This window comes from Arvicola amphibius, chromosome 8 (assembly GCF_903992535.2).
Source record: "Arvicola amphibius chromosome 8, mArvAmp1.2, whole genome shotgun sequence".
Lineage (NCBI taxonomy): Eukaryota > Metazoa > Chordata > Mammalia > Rodentia > Cricetidae > Arvicola > Arvicola amphibius.
Genome location: NC_052054.1, coordinates 103781302 through 103806259, shown reverse-complemented (window position 1 = coordinate 103806259; position 24958 = coordinate 103781302). Strand labels below are relative to the sequence as shown.

General features: G+C 47.3%; 2 protein-coding genes and 1 long non-coding RNA gene across 3 annotated transcripts in view; 2 read left to right on the top strand and 1 right to left on the bottom strand.

The window, feature by feature from the left end:
* The window catches only part of Mroh2a (maestro heat like repeat family member 2A), a 46975-nt gene extending 42436 nt beyond the window's left edge, over positions 1 to 4539 (top strand). The window contains exons 37-43 of the mRNA XM_038339106.2: positions 895 to 1044; positions 1147 to 1329; positions 2187 to 2342; positions 2963 to 3094; positions 3555 to 3657; positions 3945 to 4010; positions 4280 to 4539. Of these exons, the coding sequence (XP_038195034.1) occupies positions 895 to 1044; positions 1147 to 1329; positions 2187 to 2342; positions 2963 to 3094; positions 3555 to 3657; positions 3945 to 4010; positions 4280 to 4401 (912 nt within the window). The 3' untranslated portion in view covers positions 4402 to 4539. The remainder of the gene's footprint in view (positions 1 to 894; positions 1045 to 1146; positions 1330 to 2186; positions 2343 to 2962; positions 3095 to 3554; positions 3658 to 3944; positions 4011 to 4279) is intronic.
* Positions 4540 to 5474: 935 nt separating this feature from the next.
* On the top strand, positions 5475 to 10370 carry LOC121677278. Its single transcript, XR_006020864.1, has 2 exons — positions 5475 to 7135; positions 7400 to 10370. It is a non-coding gene; the product is annotated as an uncharacterized LOC121677278 (long non-coding RNA).
* Positions 5479 to 16965, bottom strand: LOC119820609 (Holliday junction recognition protein). The gene is made up of 8 exons (XM_038339107.1): positions 16799 to 16965; positions 16620 to 16686; positions 14365 to 14420; positions 13804 to 13894; positions 12681 to 12739; positions 11309 to 11401; positions 9804 to 9876; positions 5479 to 8480 (listed from the first exon to the last, which is right to left on the bottom strand). The coding sequence occupies exons 1-8, from the start codon at positions 16892 to 16894 to the stop codon at positions 7036 to 7038; spliced, it is 1980 nt and encodes a 659-aa protein (XP_038195035.1). The 5' UTR covers positions 16895 to 16965; the 3' UTR covers positions 5479 to 7035.
* Between the last annotated feature and the right edge of the window lie 7993 nt (positions 16966 to 24958).

The following is a 24958-nucleotide window of genomic DNA, read 5'->3' as shown; positions in this document are numbered from 1 at the left end:
AAAAGTAAGGTGAAAAGCAACAGATGATACTACCTTCAGCCTCTGGCCTCCACAGGTGTATATGCCTGCATACTAGAGTGTGCTTGCACACGCATAATTAAAAATACTCAGGTGTTTTTGAGTGTGTGCATGAATGCACACACCAAACACACACACTTAAAAATACTCAGGTGCAAATTTATATCAATAAAGCAAAATTCTAAAAAAAAATACTCGGGTGTTCTTGAGTGTGTGCACACACATGCATCCCCCCCCCCACACACACAATTAAAACATACTCAGGTGAGCTGGGCAGTGGTGGTGCACACTTCTAATCCCAGCACTCAGGAGGCACTCACTCTGTGAGTTCGAGGCCAGCTTGGTCTCCAAGAGATAGTTCCAGCACAGGTGCCAAAGCTACAGAGAAACCTTGTCTCAAAAAAACCCACAAAACAAACAAAACAATACTCAGGTGGTCTTGAGCATGTGCACACACATGCATCCCACAGGTTCCCCACTGGTCCAAAGTTTTGACACTTTTGAGCACAGCTCGATGGAGATTCTGTCAACTGTCCCTAATTCATGCTTCTGCACACTTCTGTTCAGACACCGGTAGGTGAGGCTTTTACCCATGGCAGCTTTGCTGCCATCTTAACTGAAGAAATTAATGATAAGGTATGCCTGTCTCTACATGGCTGCACTTAGCTGTTAGTTTCCCACATGGTTCCTTACTGAATGCTACAGCAAGCCTGGGGCAGCTGTACCACCCCCTCTTCTGGGTGAGAAGACAGAGGCACTTGGTCCCCTCCCTTCCTCTCACAGAGTGGACATTCTCTGTGCTGCCCCTGACTCCTCTGCCTCGTTGCTGAGTAGCTGGACCTCCACTATGGGTAACCGCAACACTCCCTTTTCTAGTTCATGAGCGACCCGGTTCTGCACCAGGAGAAGCTGCTGAGGCCGGTGGTGCTGATGCTGGAGAAGGGCGCAGGGCAGGACAAAGATGAAACCTTGCAGGTGCTCTCTCTGCGTGCCCTGGGCAACATGGCTCTCGGTGCTCCTCGGAAGGTATCAAACAGGCACTGGTTCAGGTGCCAGGGGCTTGAGGACTTTGTGGGCACACTCCGCCAAGAAGTGTGGGGTGCAGCTGAGTGATGGGAATTCCTCTAGGTGAAGCAGTATCGAAAACTCCTGCTGGAGAAGTGCCTGGGCTCCCTGCAGGGACAGGCTAGCTGCAGTGTGATGGCTGAAGCCATGGAGACCCTGACCAAGATCCTGGCTGAGCTCCGAGAGGGGGACATAGGATCTTCGTTTGAAGGTGTCTCTGAACAGTGCAGGGCATTCTTCGACAGCGTGAGTGCAGATAAGAGCTTCCACACACACACCCCCCCCCCCGCCACATCTGTGTGTCCTCTTGCTTTAAGACAACCCCTGAGACTGGAGGATTTATAAAGCACAACGATCTATGCAGCCTGCGGTTCTGGAGTCTGTGGTATCTGAGAACGCGGTGCTTGCTTTTGTTAAGGGCCTTCTGCTATGTTGTATTGAGATGGAGTGAGTGCTAGCTTGAACCCTTTCTTATTATAAGGCCACTAGGGCCACCGTGAGAGCGCCACCCTCAGAATCTCATGCTGATTACCTCCAAAGGTCCCACCTACAAATGCCACCTATATATGATTTGGGGGACTAAGCTTCCCACACAATGGACTCTAGGTTGGGGCACATTCAAGCCACAGTACCCTGTGTTTCACAGCACAAAGAAGAGATGTGTCGGGGGGCAGAATGAGGTGGTTCTCCATGGTGTGGTGTAACGTTCCTTGACTGATCTTGGGGTCCTGTAGCAACCATGCCTTATGCCAAGAGCCAGAGAATCAGCACCTTAGAATCTGAGGGCTCAGGTACTTCTACCTTACAAGGAAGAGAGCAGCTCACATATACTTTCTGGGCGTCTGTAGAGACTGGAGCTGGGCAGGCAACACGGTGCATCCATATTCCATTCGAACCCTTATACATGCTCTTGGGGTGGATCCCCAAGCTAGAGTCATGCCCGGTCTCTTGAGTGCTACATGAGCCTCGAGAAAGGAGGGACTGTCCTGATGAATGGTTCCAGAAAGCTCTGTGGAAACCAAGGCATTGGAGTGGTCCCTGGAGGAAGGCTGGGGTTTTGCCTGGCTTCTCGCCCTCAGCCCACTTGTACCTCTTGTTATCAGGAGAGCGAGCTGATGCGTTTGAAGGCCTTCACCCTCTTCGGGAAGCTGGCGAAGGTGGTTGGGATTTCCAAGAAGCATTTCTTCAAAGGGGAGGTGAAGAGAGGCTGGGTCTCCCTCATGCTGCACTGCCAGGACCCCTGCCCCAGTGTAGCTCAGGTAACACACCCTCCTCTGTGTCCTATGATCTGGGGCTGCAGTGCCCAAGGGAAAAGGGGCTTTGGTTCTACTGGCTCAGTGCACTACTGGATTGTCTCCTCTCACTCCACATCTGCCCCACCCCTTATGCATGCTGAGATAGGAACCATGCCAGGGACTCCTAAAGGGAGCTTATTTCCTTTCCTTCTAGAATATTCAGTATCCTGCAGGCCATACCTGGACTTGGTCCCATTTAAAATTTGTCTTAAACTTCCCCTTACAGGTCCCTGTGGGTAAACTCGTTAGGGCTGCTAGGAGTCGAGAGGGCCCAGCTTGGTCTGTCACATCTTTGGGAGTGGGAGGAATGGGGTGGGAGAGGGTAGAAAGGAGGCCTGCTCCTGGCTCCAACTCTTGCAGGGCTGCTGTAAGGCTAAAGGTGTTGGCTGGAGGGGCATGTCAGGGGCACCTGTCCTGCAAGGGCTTATCACAGGTCATGAGTGAGCTCCCTGGAGCCTCCAGCCTGGCTTTCCTTTGCTCTGGGGGCCGTCCTAGGGTTGCCCTTTCACTCTGCGGGTGAGATGCTACCCAGCGCCCTGCTTGCTCATGTTTCTCCTGCTGTCTTGTGCCCTGTGTCCCTTCAGGCATGTCTGGCTACCATGTTTCAGTGCGTGCATTTCTGGGGCTGGAAGTCCCTGGAGAGTTCCTTTGGTCACAGCAACGACAGCATCAATGACCAGATGACAGTTTTTCAGACAAACGTGTGCTCCGTACTGGTGAGGAGGCCAGGGGGCAGGGGGCCACAAGGTTGGACTTAGGACCTCACGTTCACCCAATGGGACAATGCGAGGGTGCCCACATTAACTTTTATAACCGCCACAATCAGAGTAGAGACAAAAGTTAATTTTGACAATAGGATTTATTTAGATCTAGGTAACTAAATTATGATCAAGCCCAGGAAGGTCCCTGATATTCCCATCAGCCATGTTCCCACACTCAGGAGCCAAGAGTGGCCAGTAGCTGGTATTTTGGACAGCACAGGTTCACAAATACATTCAATGGGCCCAACAGAGTCAGATAATGAAACCAAAAGCTAAGGGTCATTACTGGGCCCAGCTACTCTGCTGGGTGGTGCTGGGAGGGGTCCTTGTCCGCTATGGCCAAGCACTGACTCATCAGATGGGAGTGCCTGTCCCCATGTCACCCTCGACAATCACGTGGCACTTGTTTTTGCAGGCCCAGAAAAAGCCTGCTATTCTTTGTGGCTTCCTGGTAGAAACAACGACCTTCATGAAGAGCAACCTGTCAAGGATCAGAATCTCTGCCTGCGCCTTGGCAGGTGAGTGGACAGATGTGTTCAGGCTAAGGGGAGTCTTGAAGCCCCAGGACTGGATGGAGAGACAAGTGTCTGGGCTGGGCTGAGAACCTAGGTCTACCTTACAGTACGGGGCCTACTAGCTCACAGGGTTCCTTCCATGCTTCCTTGAATAAGGGTGCTCACTACCAACTTCAGCCTGACAACACTTGACAGATAGCTTCATAGGTTAACCTGCACCTCTTGCAAGGAGGGCGGCAGGCCTGTCTGCTAACCACTCCCTGGTGTGAGGAGTACCTCTGTCATTTCAGGGATTATCGTGAAGCAGCTGTCTGCACATTATCTGAAGAAGATGGACCTTGTGGGGCTTCGGAACTGTTAAGTAGCGCAGACTCAGTTGTAGAAATTTATGACTCACTAACACTGAGACCATGATGGGAAAGGGCTGGCGACTCTTGACTGTGAGCTGCTTGGGGAAGAGGGAATAGCTGGACAGGTCTGTGGAGAGTGGGAACAGAGGCCTATGGCCCACTTTTGACTCCACACCAGGTTTCCAGGGGGTGTCCCTGCTGGTGTCAGCCTGCCTCACTCTGCAGAGTTCATTTGGTCCTGACCATGCGGTCTGTTCTTTTCTATTCCCACTCAGCTCTCCAGGACCTACAGCTAGATTCTGATGCTGGGGTCAGGAGGGCGGCCTTGGAGACCCTCAAAGTCCTGGACAACTGCAATCAGCACTGGCTCTTGGCTTCACCCAGAGGACTGCCCTAAGTGGCCCCAATGTAAGGTGTAAAATCTCGTCAGGGTCACGTCTGCCATAGCAAGGCAAATCATTTTGTAGAAAATGATTTCATTTGTAGAAAAAACAACAACAAAAAACAACTTGATAAAGAATGTGTACCCATCTCTCTTCTCTCTCTGAAATATTCCTCCGTGGCTCTCTGGAGTGCAGGTTCCTGGCTATGTGGACACGGCATCCTAGAGCTGACCAAGGGCCAATGGCTGCAGCCCTGAAGGGTGAAGGGCCTCTTTATTCTTTGCTCAGGTGTGGTCATGCAGTGCTCTCCCACATCTGAGACATGGTGCCAAGCAGCAAGGGAAGGTGAAACTACTGCCCAGCCTGCCCCCAGGGACCTAATTCCTAAAGCAAAAAGCAGATGAATCCATAGCCAATCATGACACCCTGGGGAGCTTCCCTGGGGAAGTAATGTTCAAAGCTTACCCTGACCTGAGGTGTTCAAGGAATGTTGCTGGAACAGTTCAGTGGGGTCCTGGAACACAGTTTGGCAAAGAGGAAAAAGGGTAATTAGCCCTGTATCTAGAAAACAGATGGGGAAGAGAGAACAAGGACAGATTTTCTAAGTCTTGGGATGGCAACAGAGTGGTCAAGGCTGAGGTTAGGGCAGGCAACTGTATTGAAGGCAGCACCACACAGGGACTCCCCCCAACCCCCACCCCCCAACCAAGGAGGCAATCACCCAGTCAGAAGCAACTCGCTTGCTGAGACCTCTCCCCAAGGGTGATTTTTTTGTAGCTCCTGTTGAATAAGCCGTAAAGTGTTGATATCAGTAACTCCAGAGCCACTTGTGCACTGGCCTAAGATGAGTCATGTAACATATCCACACACAAATCTGTGCCTTGGGCTCCCCTCCCCACTGTGTGGAACACTTACAGGCTAAAAGGTGACCAGCAGAACTGAGGAAATGTCCCATTTCTGATGTGGATTTTCTTTTATAAAGTAACAGAATTCAGGAGAGTAAAAGGTTTAAGCTCGGCCGGGCGGTGGTGGCGCACGCCTTTAATCCCAGCACTTGGGAGGCAGAGACAGGTGGATCACTGTGAGTTCGAGGTCAGCCTAGTCTACAAGAGCTAGTTCTAGGACAGGCTCCAAAGCTACAGAGAAACCCTGTCTCGAAAAAAACAAAACAAAAAACCCCACAAAACAACAACAACAAAAGGTTTAAGCTCTTTAGCTATTGTAATTACACATAGTATCAAAAAACTAACAAATCAGAGAAGTTATTTGTGATGTTTGGCACTAGATGGGTTCATGTGAACCCAGAGTAAGCCCAGCTCCAGCAGAGGTGAACAGAACAGCAAGTACCTTGGGAATCTGTCAGACTCAAGCCAGCAGACCGCAGTGTGAGTTGTGTCAGGACTCATGAAGTGAGCACGAGGCTTGGGTTCCATCCTTAGCACCTCAAAACAGAACAACCCCCCCCCCCCAAACAACAACAAAAACCCAAGGTGAAGGCCAAGCACAATGTTTGTCGCCATCAGCAGAGCGCACCAATGGGCACCAAGTCGTAGCTGTTTACATTGCTGGGCTGGGAGTCATTTACAAAGGCTACTGGACAAGTGGAAGGCAGACTATCTTTAAGTGGCTAAGGTCTCTAGAGACCCTTCCTTCCCCTCAGGATCTTAGGACCCAAACATGAGCACAGTCTCACAATGACTTCCAGTGTCTGGAGCAGGCCACTGAGACACACGACGGTGGCTGTTTCGCCGAGGAAAGCCAAAGGGGGCCTTGGGGGTTGAGGCAACTAGGCAAACACCTTAAGGCCAACAGCAAAGGGGATTGTTGGCGGGCACCCCCTACCAGGGGCACCTGCCACACCAGGCAGCCAGAGACCCAGTTGGCGTGACACATAGGACTGGGGTTGCTTCTGGTGTCGTCTGGCCTGATTCTAGGTGGGTCCCTTTCTGGAAGTTCAACCAGGAATATATAGTTTGCAAAGTATTTTACCCATGGAAATAAATTAGAAAACAAAAATAGTCTCAGGATATGGGAAACGGAGGTAGGAGGATCAGGAACTCAAGGGCACCCGGACTATACAGTGAGGCTGAGGTCAGCTCACACCAAATGAAACGAAAACCTCCAAAAAGAAAAAAAAACAAAATCCAGAGCTCCAAAGATCAAGCCAATGGTTGTGTTATGTCCCAAATTCACGGACTTACCCATGTCTACACCATGTCCCGTAGAAGCACCCGTGGGTACCCAGAGACATTCGGCTACACAGAGGCAGAAGTGAGGATGGATGAGATGTGGGGGAGAGGGGAGTAGAGACAAGGCAAATTAAAATTAAGAGAAAGAATGCCATTGAGAATCCCCCTGAATATAATTAGGAGACCCAATAATGGGTAAGTTTGGCTGAGTGGCTGGGGAAGCCCAAGGCACCAACTAACACTCCACATGAAAAGACAAAGATGTTGGTGGTGTGGAGCAGGGGAGGTGGCTGGGCAGGGGCTGACGGCTATGGGGAGGGAGCTGCAGTGGTTGACGGTACCATCTCCAGCAAGAGAAACACAAGTGTTTGCCATAGTTGCCTTGTCTCCCCACAGCCATCATGCTCAACAGACAGAAACACCTCCTCAGCAGCCCGGCCACACGGGGCTAGTCTGCTTCTATGGCCAGGGCATTGTTTGGTCCACTGCTCCTGAAGAATCCTGAGGGGAGTGTGACAACTTGCACCTCTTTGCTGGGATCGGAGAGTCTCTCTCAGAGGTACGAGCAGTCCGCACAGATGTGTGTTCCTCAGCTGGAACTGAGCCCTGCAGGCTTCTGTTCCCGTCAGATGTTGACAATTTTGGGGAACGCTGGAATCCAGAGTCTGGATTTAATTTTCTTAAGTTGGCTGTCTGACAAGGAACAGCTGCACCAGCTTTTTGTGGAGATACTCTAACATATGAGGTCGCCTTCACCCGCTGAGGTGACATCAGGCAATACTTCTGATAAAGCTTATCAAATTCTTTTTTAATCCCCTCATAGCGTTCCACCCCACTGGGACAAGACCCTCTCCGTGGTGCTGAAATAGCCGTCCTGGGTGATACTGTCTTTCTTCTGATTGGCCCAGAATCAGGTCCTTGAAGAAAAAGGCCAGCCCTCTGCTGAGAAAGGCCTGGGTTTTGTGAGGTACTGTCCTCTGATGCTAACAGAGCCAGATGGCGCCTCGGGAGGCTTCTATTGGCTCTGACAGATATTTCGCTCAGGTCTTCAAAAGCCTCACTTGACCTCTTTGCCTTTTCTCTGTTGAAAAGTGAACTCAACCTGTGGGTTCTTACGCCCTGGGGGCTGCCCGGGCTTCTAGAACTACCTCTGTACACATCTACAGCCCAGGACTCAGTGGGGCCAGTCTGGCAAAGCTGTTTCCCAGAAGACAGGCTACATTCCTGAGCAAGTTTGTCAAATTTCATTTCAATTTCCCCAGGGAGCATCCTTGGTCTGGGAACTATTTTACCAGGTGAAATTAGCAACGGGAATGCCTTCGCTCCATTTTCTTGCTCGAGACAGTTCAGTGTGTTTAAGTCCAAACACTTCTGAGGAGTCCCGTGAAGCGCCTTCCAAGATGGACTGCATTTATGGACTTGGAGTTTGCTTCCTTCGAGAGCTCCCCTTTCCAGTTTTAAGTCTGTCTTGGGGGGCACAATGTACGGTAAGTTGGTGCAGTTTCTCAGTATAGTGGCCTCTTTCCCTGGCTCTGAGCAGGACCCCTTCTTGGAGCTCCTTCGGGAGGGCTTGCTCCCGTAGCAGTATGTCCTATTCAAGTGTACCCCACTCTTTCGTGAGAGCCTCCTCCTGAGGTTCCAGTTCTGGTTGATGTAGGTCTTGGTGGAGATGATGCACGATGGCTTTAGGCTCAGCAGCCTACTCATCGAATGGATCATGCCTTCATACATATCACTGACTGTCACATTGCAAATGTCATCAGCCTCAAGGGACTGGTTGCTTAAATTGTTGCTGCTGGTCTCTAGTAAGGAGAAGCTGTCATTTCTAGGTATAATGGTCACATCAGCTGAAGTTGACTCTTTTGGGCTACTAAAGCTGTCTGTAGAGATACTATCCTGGCATCCTGGGAGAAAAATATACAAAGTCAGGGTAAACCATGGCTCAACTTGCCCGTACTTAGAGAAGGTCGGGGAGCTCAAGAGGGATCACAATCACATGGTTTAAAATATCACGAAGTAACCCTGAGGATGTTAAGGATGTTAAAGGGAGACTTTATTTTAGCAACCAAAATTAGATTTTGACTTTTCACCCCAGTTTTGCAAGAGGAGCCTTCTCCCCCTCACACTGATTATAGATGGCTGTCAACTCAAAGGCCAATACAATACACACACGGATTAAAAACTTTAAAAAATGAATTAGAAAGGAAAATTCTATAAACATAAGCATATTCAACCAAAAAAGCCAACACAGGGGCCTGGAGAGATGGCTCAGGGGTTAAGAGCACTGGCTGCTCTTCCAGAGGACCAGAGTTTGGTTCCCAGCACCTGCAGTGGGCAACAAACAAATGCCTGTGGCTCCAGCGCCAGGGGAATCTGGACTCTGGTCTGTAGCACCTCAACACACACATGCACATGTGGAACAAAAAGCCAGTAAGTGACCCCAAACTCCTGAGCTCTACAGGGATGGCTGGGAAGACACGTTCCTGTGCAAGGTGCAGCTTTGACTGCTGCATTACATGACGATTTCACGGGTTTTAAGAGGTAAAATCTATCCTACGGAAACGGGAGAAGCCCAGCTGGGCACTCAAGACAGGTGGACAGCATGGAAAACAGCAGCGGTGGCACTCGGGGGCTGCTAAATGCAACGGAGCCGTCGGAGTGGGTCCACGGTCAAAATAACAAGAATGGCTGCAAAGGACACACTGTGCCTCAATTGGTAAAATTATATCATGCCAATGAGAAGTTTCTGGCACATTCTAAACTTGCTATAGTCACGGAGAATCACCTGGTTCCTGGAAAGAACATGTGAAGCATTTAGGGGTGCTACAAATATGAGCTAAGTAAATATAGAGTGCTCATGTCCATACATAAGTGCCAGGGAGGGTCAGTGAAGGAATGATGATCAGTGTAACCTGTGTCACACAAGATGGACGGCCACTGGTTACCCCTGTGCTGCTAGACTCAAAATGTTCACACCGAGGGCAAAGAGCTATAAAACACCTGGTATCATGACACAGAGGGGAAACCAGCTCACTATAAAAATTTGCAGGATAGCCTGGGCTACAGTGAGACTCTACCGAAGTAGTCTTTATGTTCTAGGATATGCACACGTCACTAAGTTTATGTTGCTGAGACACACCCCACATTGAACACTCACCATAGGTGGTGCCAAGGGCCCCAAGTCTCCACAGATAAAAGTTCATGTAAAATCACTCCCTCATACTCACCAGGTTCTGGTGTGACAGGTGAGGAAGGAACCCAAGTCATGAGTGTGTCTTTTCCGTCTCTCTTCTCGCCGTTCTGAAATCAGAGCCAATGATGGTAAGAGTTTGGGATGTTAAGACCTTGGACTTATGGAACTGGGTTCGTCCTAAAAATAACATGGCAGTGTATCTGTAACATGACAGTGGCCAGAGGGAAGGGGTGTTCCTAAACATTTGAGAACTCTGTCCTCAAGGACACAGCCACATTTCTGGCAGCTACTCCCTGGCCGACCATCGATGGCTCTTGTGTGGTGATCGGAAAAGACAATGGCCCCCAATGGAGTGACACTACGAGGAAGCAGGGCTTTGCTGGGGAAAGTGTGTCACTGTGGAGGTGTGGGCTTTGAGGGTTCATGTGTGCTCAAGCCACGCCCAGTGAGACACTCCACTTCCTGTTGCTGCACATCCACACGTAGCAGCCCCTTCTCCAGCACCATGTCTGCCTGCCTGCCACTGTGTTCGACATGAGGATAACGAACTGAACTCCCGAAACTCGAAGCCACCACCTCAATTAAATGTTTTCCTTTGTAAGAGTTGCTGTGGTCATGGTGTCCCTCACAGTAACAGAAACCCTAACTGGGACAACTTGGATTAGTCAGAATGTCCAGAGGCCACGTAGGTGGTGGGCAGAGGTCAGATAAACTCAGGCCTAACCCCAGCCCTCTCCTTTGACCAAATAACAGCCAGGAGGACGTCACATACTCTGCTTGGTGACAGAGAATGTATTCCTGTGGCAGTTACCAATGAATCCCCAAACAGGCTTTCACTGGCCACTAGCACAGTAAGAATTATTGACTTCACGGGAACTTGCAGCCATCAGAGGGTGCCATTGCTTGTTACTTAACATCACTCCTTAGGTATCTGACATTAGGGTATTAGGGTGTCCTTTGATTTATGAAAAGAAGCTTTGGGAAACCAGAGGTGACATCTTTAGGGTAACCTCCAACACCAACTGCCCTAGTTAGCATTAGCTATCAACATGACGTAGCCTATAATGACCTGAAGAGAATCTCCAGCGGGTAACAGTCTTTTATCAGGTAGTTTGTGGGCATGTCTTGATTATTAACTGATGAAGGAGGGCCCAGCCCACTGGGCAGTGTAAGGCAAAAGCACTGAGAAAGCACTGCCGTGGAGCAGAGGGCACCAGGGCTAGGAGAGAGGCCTGCAGGCTGGGAGCAGGAAGGTGGGGTGGCTATTTCCTCAGCTGTGCAGCTAGCGCTAGAGCTGCATTGGAGTCTGTGCCCACTGGAGCTGTGCTGTCCCCCGCAGCAGACAAGCCACCCCCACATGAATCCCCGAGTCCCCCTGAGGTGCTCACTAAGAAGAGAGAAAGGCTGACAGTTTGTGAAGAATGTGGACACAATTAACAAATCCCTGCATAGGCACCGAGGACAGCACATGAAACCCCGACTACTGCACCCCAATTTGTCTTCGATGCCTGGTCAGTCTCACCAACACACACAAATTACCTTAAAATACTCCTCATCTTGAAGCAGGATATGCATCTTGGCCAAGTACTTTCTTCTTAAGTCATTTTTCAGAGGGCTTCCAGGCACTGAAAGCTGATCAGAAAGAGAAGTCAGAGTACTAAGTAAGAATGCCAGGTACTGGGGGCTTGGAGAGATGGCTCAGAGGTTAAGAGCATCGCCTGCTCTTCCAAAGGTCCTGAGTTCAATTCCCAGCAACCACATGGTAGCTCACAACCATCTGTAATGGGGTCTGGTGCCCTCTTCTGGCCTGCGGGCATACACACAGACAGAATATTGTATACATAATAAATATTAAAAAAAAAAAAAAAAAGAATGCCAGGTACTTTCAGCCTTGTGAATTCTGGAACAATCTGAAAGCTCATGAATGCTTGACTATTTAAAGGAAGTTATTCAGTTGCTCTTCCACATTCGCTGTTACAAAGTGGCACGGGCTCTTAGAGCTTCCAGACCCACTGTGCGGCTGCTGGGAATTCATCAGTGATCTAAACTAAAACGACCAAGAGCACACAATCCTGAAGATGTCTCTGATGGCATTACTCAGAAACAAAGTGGGGAGGCTGGAGACAATCTAACACTCTGGCTGCCGACTGAGAAGACAGCCTTGGCTCTCCCATTCTCTAAACACCAGAGGGTTCACCTCCCTTTCTGACATCCAGTGCCACAAGGCCAGGAAAATGCTCTACCAATTAAGCTCCATGAGGCCTGTTACCTTCACTATCCAACCACAGAAGTGAGACCCACAGGGTACAAGGAGGCAGGTCACTCGCACCCTGGGGACACTACAGGAAACAATACATAAGGGCACTCAGCTTTCAGGCTAGTAACCTTGTGACCATACAAATTTATTTTTTATTTGAGTTTTTGAGGCAGGGTTTCTCTGTATAAACAACCCTAGCTGTCCTGGAACTCATTCTGTAGACCAGGTTGGCCGTGAACTCAGAGATCCACCTACACCTGTCTCTCAAGTGTTGGAATTAAGACGTGTGCCACCACAGCCCAGCTGACCATATAGATTTTTAGATGCTGACCTGGAAGTACTCAGCCATGTACTGTCTGAGGGCAAGGCTAGGCTGGGTAACTATAAAGCACAATATCTAGGGGCCAGTCAAGGATGACGGCATGTAGCTAACACCTTCCTGAATTAGTCTATGCTCAGCCAACAGTGGCGGTAAGCAGACCACTGGCCTCTGAGGAGTGGGGGCCTCGGGATCTGAAGGGGTGACCAGAGCGGAGGGCAGCGGCAGAGACTTGGGGGACATCTAGAAAGGAGGGGTGCTGCCCCAGAGCTCATATGCTGTCTGGGAGCTGCAGCCACACGATTCTGCCCATTGTCACTAGAAGCTTCTCTTACCATGGAGGTGCAAGATAGCTGTTCCTCTTGGTCTGACCTTGTATCTGCACTGCTGCTTTCTGAAAAGCAGAGAACATTTGAACGCATGAGCATCTCACAGGTAGTTTTTGTATCAGTTGAGACATGTCTACAGTAAAGATTCCTGTTGGCTTAAGAATGTTCCTCTGGGGGTGGGAAGATGGCTTAGGGGTTAAGAGTGTGGTGCACTCAGGAGGCAGAGGTAGGAGGATCTCTGTTGAGTTTGAGGCCAGCCTGGGTCTACACAGCAAGTTCCAGGACAGCCAGGGCTACACAAAGAAGCCCTGTCTCAATAAACAAAACAAAACAACCAAAACAAAAACCCGATTACCAGAGTCCAGTGCCTCTGATCAGGAAGATACCCCACTGACAACAGGAGTAGCAGATTCTCCATGTCAGTGACCTCTGATATGAGAAACTCTGACAGTCAGTTGCCGAGCAGACCAAACTCCCAGGGTTAATTGAGTCCCCACCTCTTGTCCCCAGACAGTGAAATGGGGCCGGTCAGGCCAAGGAGCAGAACTTTTAACTTAGGACTCACTGAAACATTCAAGGGTGCTCATGGCCTCGACACCCAAGGTAGCAAGCACTCAGGGAACCAACCATTCTGAGTAGCTTCAAGCAGTAGGGGTGGGGTGGGGTAGTGGATCTAGGTGTTTGTAGAGCTAGGATCTGAATTAATACCAGTAAATGAGGAACCCCAGCAAGCAGTATCACCACCGTCTCCCTGTTTCCACTTGGAAAAAACTACCTTTCTGCAATTTGGCCTCAAAGGGATTGACTGGAGGGAGCTGGGGAGACAGGAAGAGCACAGCCTGAAAACCTTGGGAAGGGAGCGAAGCTAAGAAAGGAAAGACAGACATTGGCTGCAGAGGCCGGGGAGGGGTCATGTCTATAGAAGCTGGTGCTCCAATCACCTTCAAGGGCAACCCCTAAGATTTACTAGATGTTGACACTAATGGGCAAGACATGGGTCCCCACCCAAGGACCTAGGAGGACAAGAAATCTACATAAAACGTTAACAATGAGATACCTCAGCTGTAAACTGCTGTAGGAGACAAGCCAGCCTTGTCCCTAGCCCCATTTCTAACAAGGCGACACTCACCAGCTTCCAGGACTTCTGTCCAGAGCTGAAAACGCTCACTGTCCTCCAGAGCTTGCCTATTTAGTCTGGTAATCATCTTCACAGAAGGGTCCTTGGGGTATAAAAAAAAAAAAATCAAGAAATACAAGCTTGTTGAAGTAGCAACACGTTTCTAGCCATTGCATATCATACATTCATAATCCTAGTGGGACACACCAGGGAAATAAACGTGCTTACTGAAGGGCCTCAAAACTCCCGGAAGACAGTGGAAAGTTCCACTGGTCAAGGAGAGACTACAGCAATAACCAGGAACCCACAAGGCTGACCTGGGATCTACAAGTGGCCGCTGCAGTTCCTGCTGGGTGGAGCCACTGAGCACTGTCAAATGGTCACTCCCCCAGAGAGGCCACTTCTGCTCTCTGAGGCCTGTGCTCACCAGGCTCCACGAAGACGGCACCAACAAGTGCCTGTTAGTAAAGCGTCAGCACTCAACATAGAAGGCTGCTTGCATGGTCTTAGAAGCCAGCCCCGTGAGCGAGGCATTGAGCAGAGCATTGAGTTAGCAGACCTGACGGCCGTTACCTGAGTCTGTCCCTTGTTTCGTTCCTTTATCAGCTTTCCTCCCCAAACTCTCAATCCTTAAAAAAGGAAGAAAACAATTGAAGTAACCCGAAATGCTCAGTTTCTGCTCCAAATGCACGGAGAGAAAGCCAAGCTGAATGGCACAAAAGGTGAACATGAAAAGCAATTCAGATTTTGACAGTGCTGGATAAACATCACTAATGACAATCTCTCCGACCCAGAAAGCATCAGCTTCCCCAATTTCAACCACCAACCCGAAGAGCTGAGGACAGCTCATATTCCATACACTCTTAAGGTGCACATTCACTGGGGAGAGGGCACATATAGCATACATTCACAGAGCAAACTTTTTCCCCCTGAGAAAGGGTTTCTCTGTATAGCCTTAGCTGTCCTGGAACTCAACTAGGCTAGACAAGGCTAGCCTTGAGCTCACAAAGGTCCACTTGCCTTTGCCTCCCAAGTGCTAGGATTAAAGGCGTGTACCACTGCTGGCTTAGAGCAAGCATTTTTATAAGGCAATTTCTGCACCTCATCCTGGGAGTCAGTGCTTTCCTAGGGCAATCCAGTGGCACGATACAGAGAAGCCCACGTACAGAGAACGCTGGGGTTCAAGTGCCCCAGCCCTGCCACTCGCTAGCAGAACCTGTGAATTACACTCAGTTCTAAATCACCCGAGAAAATACAAGTTACTTAGAAGGATGGGTTTTGAGGTTTGATATGACTGTATTAAACAGAAGCAGAAAAAAATATTACACAACACCCTCATTGCTCCAGATTTCACCAAGGAGACATCATTCAGTACCCACAGCCCATCCCCATGTAACTCCTACACCCTCCTAGAAGCCCAAGGGACAGAGACCATGTTCACTGGCAGTGACTAGCCCAGGTTCTCCGCTCATGTAGCGGGGCAAGCATGTGAATTCTGGGAGCTGCTGACCGCAACACAGTCTTTCCAGAAGACAGCGATGCTTGAGTATATGGGCTCAAGTGTCCCACCGAGGAGGCTTTGCTTCTCTGGCTTGAGTGGCCCTCTCTGTGGGAATCTACATTTAACGGCAATGACTTTTAACAGGAGCTTCCACCGCAGGATTGAAATGGAATTCTACAAAATGCACAAGTGCAGGCACAGGTGAACCATCAACGCAGGCCAACGATTCCGCCGCTGCTGTCTCTACCACAATCAGTGTCTTTGAACAGGAGTTCACACTGCACAGGGAGGGCCAGGAGCATCTTAGGAAATGCCAGGACAAAAACTCTCTTAGAATAAGTAACAGGATGAGGGACTCGTGGCATGAATACAAGCCAGGAGCTTGCTAGGATACAGAGCTATCAACTAACAACCGCAGCCCTAAGAGTCTGTGGGCTGGCCAGTTCTCAGGGAGGGCTGATCTGTGACGGTCTCAAACTGTAAAGATACTCCACGGTTGTTCTCATATAACTGACATCAGGTTTTCACCGGCAAAAATGAGTGTTATTCAAGACAGATGGGCTGTCCAAAACCTTCCAGACACTGCCCACTCCTGCATGAACAATCACATAGAGAAGCCTAGAGACAGGCAGCACCCCTAAGGATTCCTACATTACTGGGTCCTAATCCCATCTGGAGCAAAAGCAACCTGTTGCGGTATTATTTCTGTTTCTGCCTGTGTAAAACTTTCACCCAACATGTGCCTTGAACAGCCGGGGGTGGGGGGGGGGGGAACTAAGGACAAAGACTGCACTTGACAAAGTGGGTCCAATGGACCCTTGGCGGATTGTGATCTGAAATCAGATTTTATTAGTAAACGAAAATATTAGGGATGTCTTATGGAAGGAACAGACCTCATCAAATTCAAAACACACCTCAGTTAGAGACTCTACGCTTAAGGCAGTCCACAGCATTAAATAAAATTGCTCCTGAGGAATAAAATTGCATCCTGATAGAAGGACTCTCCAAAACATATGGGTCCGAGTTACACAGCACAGTCCATGAGAACCGAGCAGTCCCGGGTATTGGCTTGAGTACCCATGGTTGTAAGCATCCTTTTTATTTCAGAGACACTGTCCCGCTAAGCAATCAGCTCCGGCTTCCGCGCCAGGCATTTAAAAAAATCAGGCTGCATCTGTGTCTCCAGGCATTCCCTTTTGAGAAATAACTAGGAAATCAGCAATTCACGGTTGCAAGGTCCCCAACGAGTAAGGGGGAGCAGGTGCTGCATTGCAAATTCTAGACCCCACTTTTCTAGAACACTGCCACAAGGAGGAGGGTTCCGTACCCTGGGGTGTCTCGTAGGTCAGCGTGGCCATCTGCACCAGCGGGTCGTCCTCAAAGGGCTGGTTATACTGCGGAGAAGGAGAGCCGGTCAGACCCCAGGGCGCTGGATTCCTGCCCGCCCGCCCGCCGGCCGGCTGGCCGGCCGGCCGCACCCTCCCCGCCTCGGCCATCCCAGCCCACCTTCTCTATCAGCCGCTGCATGTACTTCTGGAAACTCCTATGTCTTTCCTTGAGAAGCCGCACCAGCAGGCTAAGCGACGAAACGTCAGGATCCATGGCGCCGGCTGCTCACTGCCTGAGCTCAGCACCGCCGAAGGCCGCGAACGGTTCAAAAGTACCGCCCTGGCGCTGATAGGCTCTTTCAAAACTATTTACGTGAACTAACCGCCCGATTTTCCGGCCTCCTCTCGCAGCACTTCCGGCGGAAAAGGAGGGAGGGAGGGAGGGAGAAACGGAGGGAGGACAGCGGAGCGGAGGAACATGCGCATTACTTCCCCATGGTGCACTCCCGCGCCCTCTAGAGGAGTCTGGACGAGTTGCCTGGGTGTTCCTGCTGGGTCCTTCTTAGGTTGCCTGGAAGGGCTGAGAGAAAGACATCGCCAAATAACTGTCCTGAAAGGAGTCAGGAAAGCCAGTTTTCATAAATTCCAACAAAAGACATGTTTAAAAGTGCTGACCGATATTATAAATGTGACAAAATCTATGATTTTTACCCTAGGGTTTTCATCAACTCCCTTTCCAGTTTTTGATTATATACTGCTTCTTGATTAACGTCTATATTGTTCCTTGAGGTGGTATGTTATTCGGTGTCCATTTTATGAGGGCATTTACATCGACTGACATCTTAGAAATTTTTCAGGTTAAGTTTTTTTTTGGGGGGGGGGGGATTTTGTCTTATTGCAGGGCTGGGAGATTGAACCGCAGTTTAGGATGGTTTTATTTTGGCTTCTTTTATTCTGGCTTCATAACAGCTGCATTTGTGTGCTGTGTTCGTGTGATTATCACAATATTGGGTGACACTGGAATCATTACGGAGTGCCAAGAAGTCCCTCGAGGGGCCTCCCCACTTGTCAGCCTGCTGAAGCTGGAGAGGAAAGAGGAACTTTCGGGCTCGCGGACTGAGGATGCGCACACAATGTATTTGCAACAGCCTCAGAAATATGCTGCTAAGTCCCTTTCAAGATGGTTAGCGTAGGGCCATCAGTTGTCAGACTTTCTTGGGGTTGTTACTGATTGGGGGCAGGACCCGGCTCTGGGGGGAAATGTGAAGCCTGTGCTGTTTCAGCGCAAAGGGGGGGGGGGGGAGGTCAACCAGATAGCCATTCTGTCTCCTAAGTACTCTTCCGTGCCTTCCCTGTCATGGTGGGCTGGATTTCTCCGAACTGAAAGCTAAAACGAAGCTTTCCTTCCTTAACTTGCGTTTTGCCAGGCATTATTCCCAGCGGTAAGAAAATATCCAAGACACGGTCAATTTACAGATAATTTTGATTTCAGATAGAGTTTTTACATCCATTGCGTTGGAAAAAAAAGCATAAATAGCTCATCAAAGTAAGCTTAGCTTCATAGAAAATGGTTTCAGAGTACTGATCAGTCATTGAGAAAAATCAAGAAACTACATAATGGAACAGAACAGATAATTTGTCCCAAATATTATTATGTCAGTGAATATATTTATATTGTGTATATATACATACAATTCAAGGATATGCTATATTTTATTAATAAAAATAGTTTTAAAATATTTGATGCTATTTTGCTAATTACTGAAATAGTTTTCAAATATAGTGATGTGAATTCTAGTCATGAAAGTTAAATATTATATATATATATATACATATATATACACTTATTGTTCTGGTCACTGTTCTATTGCTATGAAGAGACACCATGATCAAGGCAACTCTTACAAAAATAAAGCATTTAATTAGCTTGCTTACAGTTTCAGAAGCTTAGTTCATTGTCATCATGGTTACAATGGTGGCTCGTAGGCAGACATGGTGTTGGAAAAATAGTTAATAATTCTACATCCTGATCCGTAGGGAGCAAGAAGAGAGAGAGCTACTGGACCTAGTATTGGCTTTGAAACCTCAAAGTCCAACCCCAATGACACACTTTCACTAACAAGACCACACCTTGAGCCGGGCGGTGGTGGCGCACGCCTTTAATCCCAGCACTCGGGAGGCAGAGGCAGGCGGATCTCTGTGAGTTCGAGACCAGCCTGGTCTACAAGAGCTAGATCCAGGACAGGCTCCAAAGCCGCAGAGAAACCCTGTCTCGAAAAACAAAACAAAACAAAACAAAACAAAAAAAAAAAGACCACACCTACTCTAATACGGCCATACCTCCTAATAATCTTTTCAAATGGTTCCACTCTCTTGTGACTGAGCATTCAAATATATGAGCCTAAAGGGACCATTTTCATTCAAACCATATGTACTATTAGTGGCTCACACCTACCATTCAGCTTCCACGCGGTAGCCAAAGACCAACTTCTCTGAGTCCTTTTGGGCTCTGATCTCCACTGCTTCTCATCACCTCTAACAAGATACAGAGTGCCAAGTTTTTTCAATCGCTAAAGTCTCAGCACCCATGTTTGCATTATGTCCGAATCGCCCCATATTCTAATTAGCACAGAGACATTCTTTGACAAGATAGGAAAACAAGAGTCAAATAATTTGTATAAATATCAAACATTCGTATTATTCTTCACTTCAACAGTCTACAATATGCCTGAGAATCCATTTTTCCTTCAATGAAATAATTTCTATTTTCTCTTCAGATTTGTAGAAATATAATCTTCCATGGCTTATAATATTGGTAAATGCTAGTGTTCATCAGTACCTTGGATACTTTGTTTTGAATGTTTTTAGATTTTCTTGTTTTGTGGGGTTGGGTTAGGGCAGGATGCAGTGCTGGGGATCTCACTCATGTTAGTAAAGTGTTCTACCACTGAATCTACATCCTGGCTCCTCTTTCATTATGTTTTTTTACAGTATGCAAACTTAAGCATTTATATTACTTACACATACAAGTACTTGCTATCACACAGTTATATTTTTCTCTTTCAGATTGGTAGGATATTTTGCTGACTTATAAACTATCTTGTGTATTTGGTTTACTTAGAGACCATACTCTCTGAAATAACTCTGTTATTCACACTCATTTCAGTAAATAAAGAAATCAGGAAAGCCACTGTAAGAATTAAGCTAATCCCAGCACTTGGAAGACAGAAGCAGGCAGATCTCTGTGAGTTCGAGGCCAGCCTGGTCTACAAAGCAAGTGCCAGGATAGCCAGGGCTGTTACACAGAGAAACCTCGCTCGAAACCTCCCCCCACCAAATTAATCTAAAGGCAGATAATATAAAGAAAAAATATAAAAATAGAGAAGTGAAACTTTTAAAAGGAAAATGGTTTAGTGTGTGTGTGTGTGTGTGTGTGTGTGTGTGGTGTGTGTGTGTGTGTGTGGTGTGTATGTGTGTGTGGTGTGTGTGTGGTGTGTGTGTGTGTGTGGTGTGCATATGTGCTCCCTGAGGCCAGAAGTCACATAGGATCCCCTGGAGCTGGAGTTATAGACTTTTTTTGAGCAGCTTGACATGGATGCTGGATCCAAACTCTGGCCCTCAGGATAGAGCATTGTTAAGCCCAAGTTACTGATCCCCAACAAAGAAACTCCATGGAACTGGATGTAAAGCACAAGAGGGCTTTTAATATTCAAACTGGAGTTTAGACTACCCACCAGCATGCCCACACAGTGGCTGAGGGAAGCGCAGGCCCGAGCCCAGGGAAGGGGAGAACTTTCAAAGGGGAAATTCTGTAATCAGGGGAGTTCATGTCCTGATGTCTTGGGATTGGGTAAGGAGGGTATAGGGTAAGGTTTCTGAAACTGTTGGTCAGTTTTTGGGCACAAAACCCTAACAAAGAGTCGTTAATAATTGACACGGTATCTTCAAGGACAGGATACTAGGAACATCTGGACCTTGTTAAATTTTATAGCCCTGCTCCCTAACTCCTTAATTGGCCATTTTCAGGATATCTGTTCAAATTCCGCTATCACAACACATTTCTGGAGCTGAGATCGGGGGGCCCCCACTCATTATATGTCTTAAGATGAAGCCCCTTCTTTAAAGTGGAGCTGCAAAGTCAGGTCCTTGCAGAATCAACTCTCCTAACCACCGAGCCACCTCTCCAGCCCCTGAAATGAAACATTGTTCCATGACAAAAATGCCTAACTTAAGACAAATCTAGTTGTCCAAGAACAAAATGGAAAAAGCAGTTAGGTTAAATCTGACAAAGGGCTAATAACAAGAGCATTTAGAAAGGAGTAGGAAACCCTTGAGGGGAAAAGGGCAAAGGTCAGAAATTGTCAACAAAGGATGAAGTGTAATAATCATTATTCTATCTCAAAATTATTAAGAGTAGAGTATAATGTGTGTGTGAAGACACCACAATGAAGTCCATTCCTTTGTATGCTTACTTACGAAAGTCTGAAAGGACCTGCGGCTTAAAGCCCATGAAATTAGCATAATTACACGGTAGTAACAGATCTTAGAGTGGGAATGAGGACATATTGCTGACCCTTCAGGAGAGCATCTGTTTATGCGGTGTTCCCAGAGGGCAGTGTGCCATGATGTAACAAGGGCTTTCAAAACATGTTTGTGCTTTGATGCCATGGATCATTTTGAAATCTAAACAAATTTTTTTAAAAAAAAAGTTGGCAGGAATTTGGCCTGGGGCTATTTACAAAGCCCCATTCAGCATTCAGCATTCATTCAGCATTCTGAGGGTGTTGAGCAAGATGGTAACATACCTCATCTATGTTCCATTAAGTTTTGAAGAACTTCATCCATTGGCTTCTAAAATGAATAGGGCATTTAAGTCTTAGATGGAAGTCCTAAACATATACATTATATGTCCATACTTTAAAGATGTCTGGAAGGGGCTGGAGAGATGGCTCAGCAGTTAAAACCATGCCCAGCTCTTGCAGAGAACCCAAGTTTAGTCCCCAGCACCTTCGTTAGGCTGTTCATGAACACTAGTAACTCCATCTTTAGAAGGTGCATTTTCTGGTTCCCATGTGTGCCCGCATTCATGTGTATATGTCCCGTGCCCCCTACATATAACTATAAGAAGCTTTTGGAAAAAAATGTGTATGTTTTCACAACTTGAGAATGCATTTTTGAAAATATTTCCAGGATATATTCAGATCAATGATGGAGTAATGGAACACTTTTAATAATAAGGCTTTTTTTTGGCCACATTTCCCATAATGGGTTCCTGTTATGCAAATATGAGACTGTGTTATTCATGGACTAAAGAACACAGATAGACAATCATATGTTTTTTCCCTTAGTTCTACAAAAATAGATTCCCCCCCCCCACACACACCCGTTGAGACATACAAGGCTCCAGACATTCTAAACCTGTCTCCATGCAACTGGGTCATGTTTTGTCACCATGGCACCTCACCTGTCCAGCTTTACCCAGAAGTAGTTTTTTGTTTTTTTTCCCCCCTAGGAAAGTAGGACTAAGGCTCTGGTGATATTTCTGCTCTACCTTCATGTGGTGGGAAGTTGTTTTTATCTTCTTCACCTTGGTTTTTTTTTGCAACACAAACACATTTTTTAGGGTCACGATTAATGTGTTTTAATGGGCTATGCATTTTAAAAATCAATGGAAGAATTTATATTAAAAATAGAACACGATTAGGTTGGTTTGGGTGACCTATTTTTAATCAACTCCATTATTTAAGGATCTGAAAAGTTTCAGGGCATCTTTCTCTGGAGCATGCAGAGATCAGCCATTCTGGTATTACATGTGAATAGTTTTAAAATAGGAGTCACAGGGTTAATTGATAAATTGCTAAACATGACCCCCCTCCTTTTTGATTTTCTAAGATCAGGTCTCACTCTGTAGTTAGGAATGTTCTAGGTTTGCCCTCTCGCCCCCTTTCCTGGCCTTCATCCCATTGCAGTGCTTTCTTCCTCCCATGGTTCACTGGGGCTGTTCTAGTTTTGTCCCTGTTGATGTGACAGCCATTTTATGCAACCTGGGAGAAAAGGGTTCTTTTCAGTTTAACAATTTCAGGTAGCAGTCTGTCCCTGAAGAAAGTCAGGACAGGCTCTCAAGGCAGAACCTGGAGCAGAACCCACAGAGGAATGCTGCTTACTTGCTCCCTTTCTGACTTATATGTGGAGGTCAGAGGACAGTTTTGGAGAGATAGTTCTCTTGTGGAATATTAGTTTAATGATGCAAAGATGTGTTGCATTCTCTTAAGTTGCATTGTTTGACTCTGTAAAGCTGTGTTACTTGGCCTGCCCAAACACCTGATTGGTCTAATGAAGAGCAGAACAGCCAATCGCTAGGCAGGAGAGGGCTAGGAGGGCCACCAAGCAGGGAGAGTAAATAGGAGCAATCCAGGTTCAAGAGAAGATCCAGGAGTGAGGAGTGAGAAAAGGAGGAGAGAAGGATGCCAGGGGCCAGGAACTCAGCCACACAAACAGTCACGGAGTAAGAAGGAAAGAAAGGTAAATGGAATAGAGAAAGGTAAAAGCCCAGAGTCAAAGGGTAGATGGAATAATTTAAGAAAAGCTGGCTAGAAATAAGACAAGCTAAGGCCAGGCATTCCTAAGTAAGAATAAGTCTCTGTGTATTTATTTGGGAGCTGGGTGGTGGGCCCCTAAAGAGTTTTTAAAAAGAAGGAAAAATCTACATAGTTCCTTTCTTTTACCACATGGGTTCTGAATATTGAACTCAGGTCATCTGGCTTTGTGGCAAGCACTGTTACTTGCTAAGCTGTCTGCTGGGCTGAGTTCTCTCATCTCTTATAGACCTTGCATTAGTTACATTAGTTCCTTCCGTTTCTGTGATAAAAAAAATGCTCTAATAGAAGCAATGTAAGGAAGAAAGGGTTTATTCTGGCTTATGGTTCTAGAGGGATAGAGTCCAACATGGCAGGGAAGCCATGGCGGCAGTCAGGGAAAGTGTGGTGGCAGGGCAGGAAGTTGGCTGAGCACATTTTCATCCATATACAAGAAGGAGAGAGAGAGAAGGAGACAGAAAGAGAAAGAGAAAGAGAAAGAGACAGAGAAAGAGAGGGAGGGAGGGAAATAAAGGGAGAGAGACAGGGAGAAGGAGAGAGAGAATGGGGGGTGAGGGAGAGAACAAGAAAAGGAAGTGAGGTTATAGTAGGTTACTGAACTACAGTTATGCCATTTTATGAAAGTATTCCTAAGAATACTTTATGTGCTAAAAATATCCTGGGTAAAATGGGTCTCAGGACCAGCCCTAAGTTCCTATGCAATGTGACCCTAGGCTAGAGGTCAACCACCTGACCATTTAACTGCTAACTCTCCATTTCTGTAAACAATGCTTGCTTTTTGTATATATCATGACTGTGGTTTTCTTTTATTTTTACTTTTCAAAACGCAAACAAGGCTGCTTTTCACAAACAGCTTGGGACAGTCCACCTGTAGTTATAAAAGACTTCATTTGACTTAGGAATCTTGGGAGTTTTTCTCTTCAGTTACCCCATAACAGGGCAAGCAAAGCTAACTCCTAGTGATGGCCTTCCACCAGCTAGGCTCCATATACTAAAGGGTCTATAACCTCCCTGAATGGTACAACCAGTTGGGGACTAAGTGTTCAAAATGAGCCTATGGGAGGCATTTGTCACTCAAACCACCACAAATCTCAACACTGTTAAAATCAGACTCTTGACTTTGAGGAAAAAAGAATTTGAGGGTAAACCTGTATAAGGCAGAGTTGGTGTTTATTACAAGACATTTTAAATCTTGATTTTGAGCACAAGGTCTAGGAAGAGGAAGGACCTTCTTGGGAGGTTGTACCTGAGAACATTGTGTAGGGCCAGGGGGCTGTGTTTGGTTGACTTTACAATAGTAGTAATATACAGGGGTATCTTAGTCAGTGATCTTTTGGTGTGACAAGACATCATAACCACAGCAACTCTTACAAAGGAAAGCATGTAAATGGGGCTTGCCTTCAGTTTCAGAAGTTTAGTCCATTATTATCATGGAGGGCAGCGTGCAGGCAGACATGATGCTGGAGAAGGAGCTGAGAGTTCTACATCTGGATCTGCAGGCAGCAGGAAGAGAAAGAGCCACTGGGCCTGGCTTAGACTATTGAAATCTCAAAGCCCAACCCCAGTGACACACCTCTTCCCACAAGGCTGCACCTACCCCAACAAGGTCACACTGCCTAGTCTTTCAGATGGTGCTACTCCCTCAGCATTCAAATTTATGAGCCTATGGGGGTTGTTCTTATTCAAACCACCATAAAGGGTTTTGTAGGTTTGGGAACTGGTATCTCAAAGGGTCACTAAGG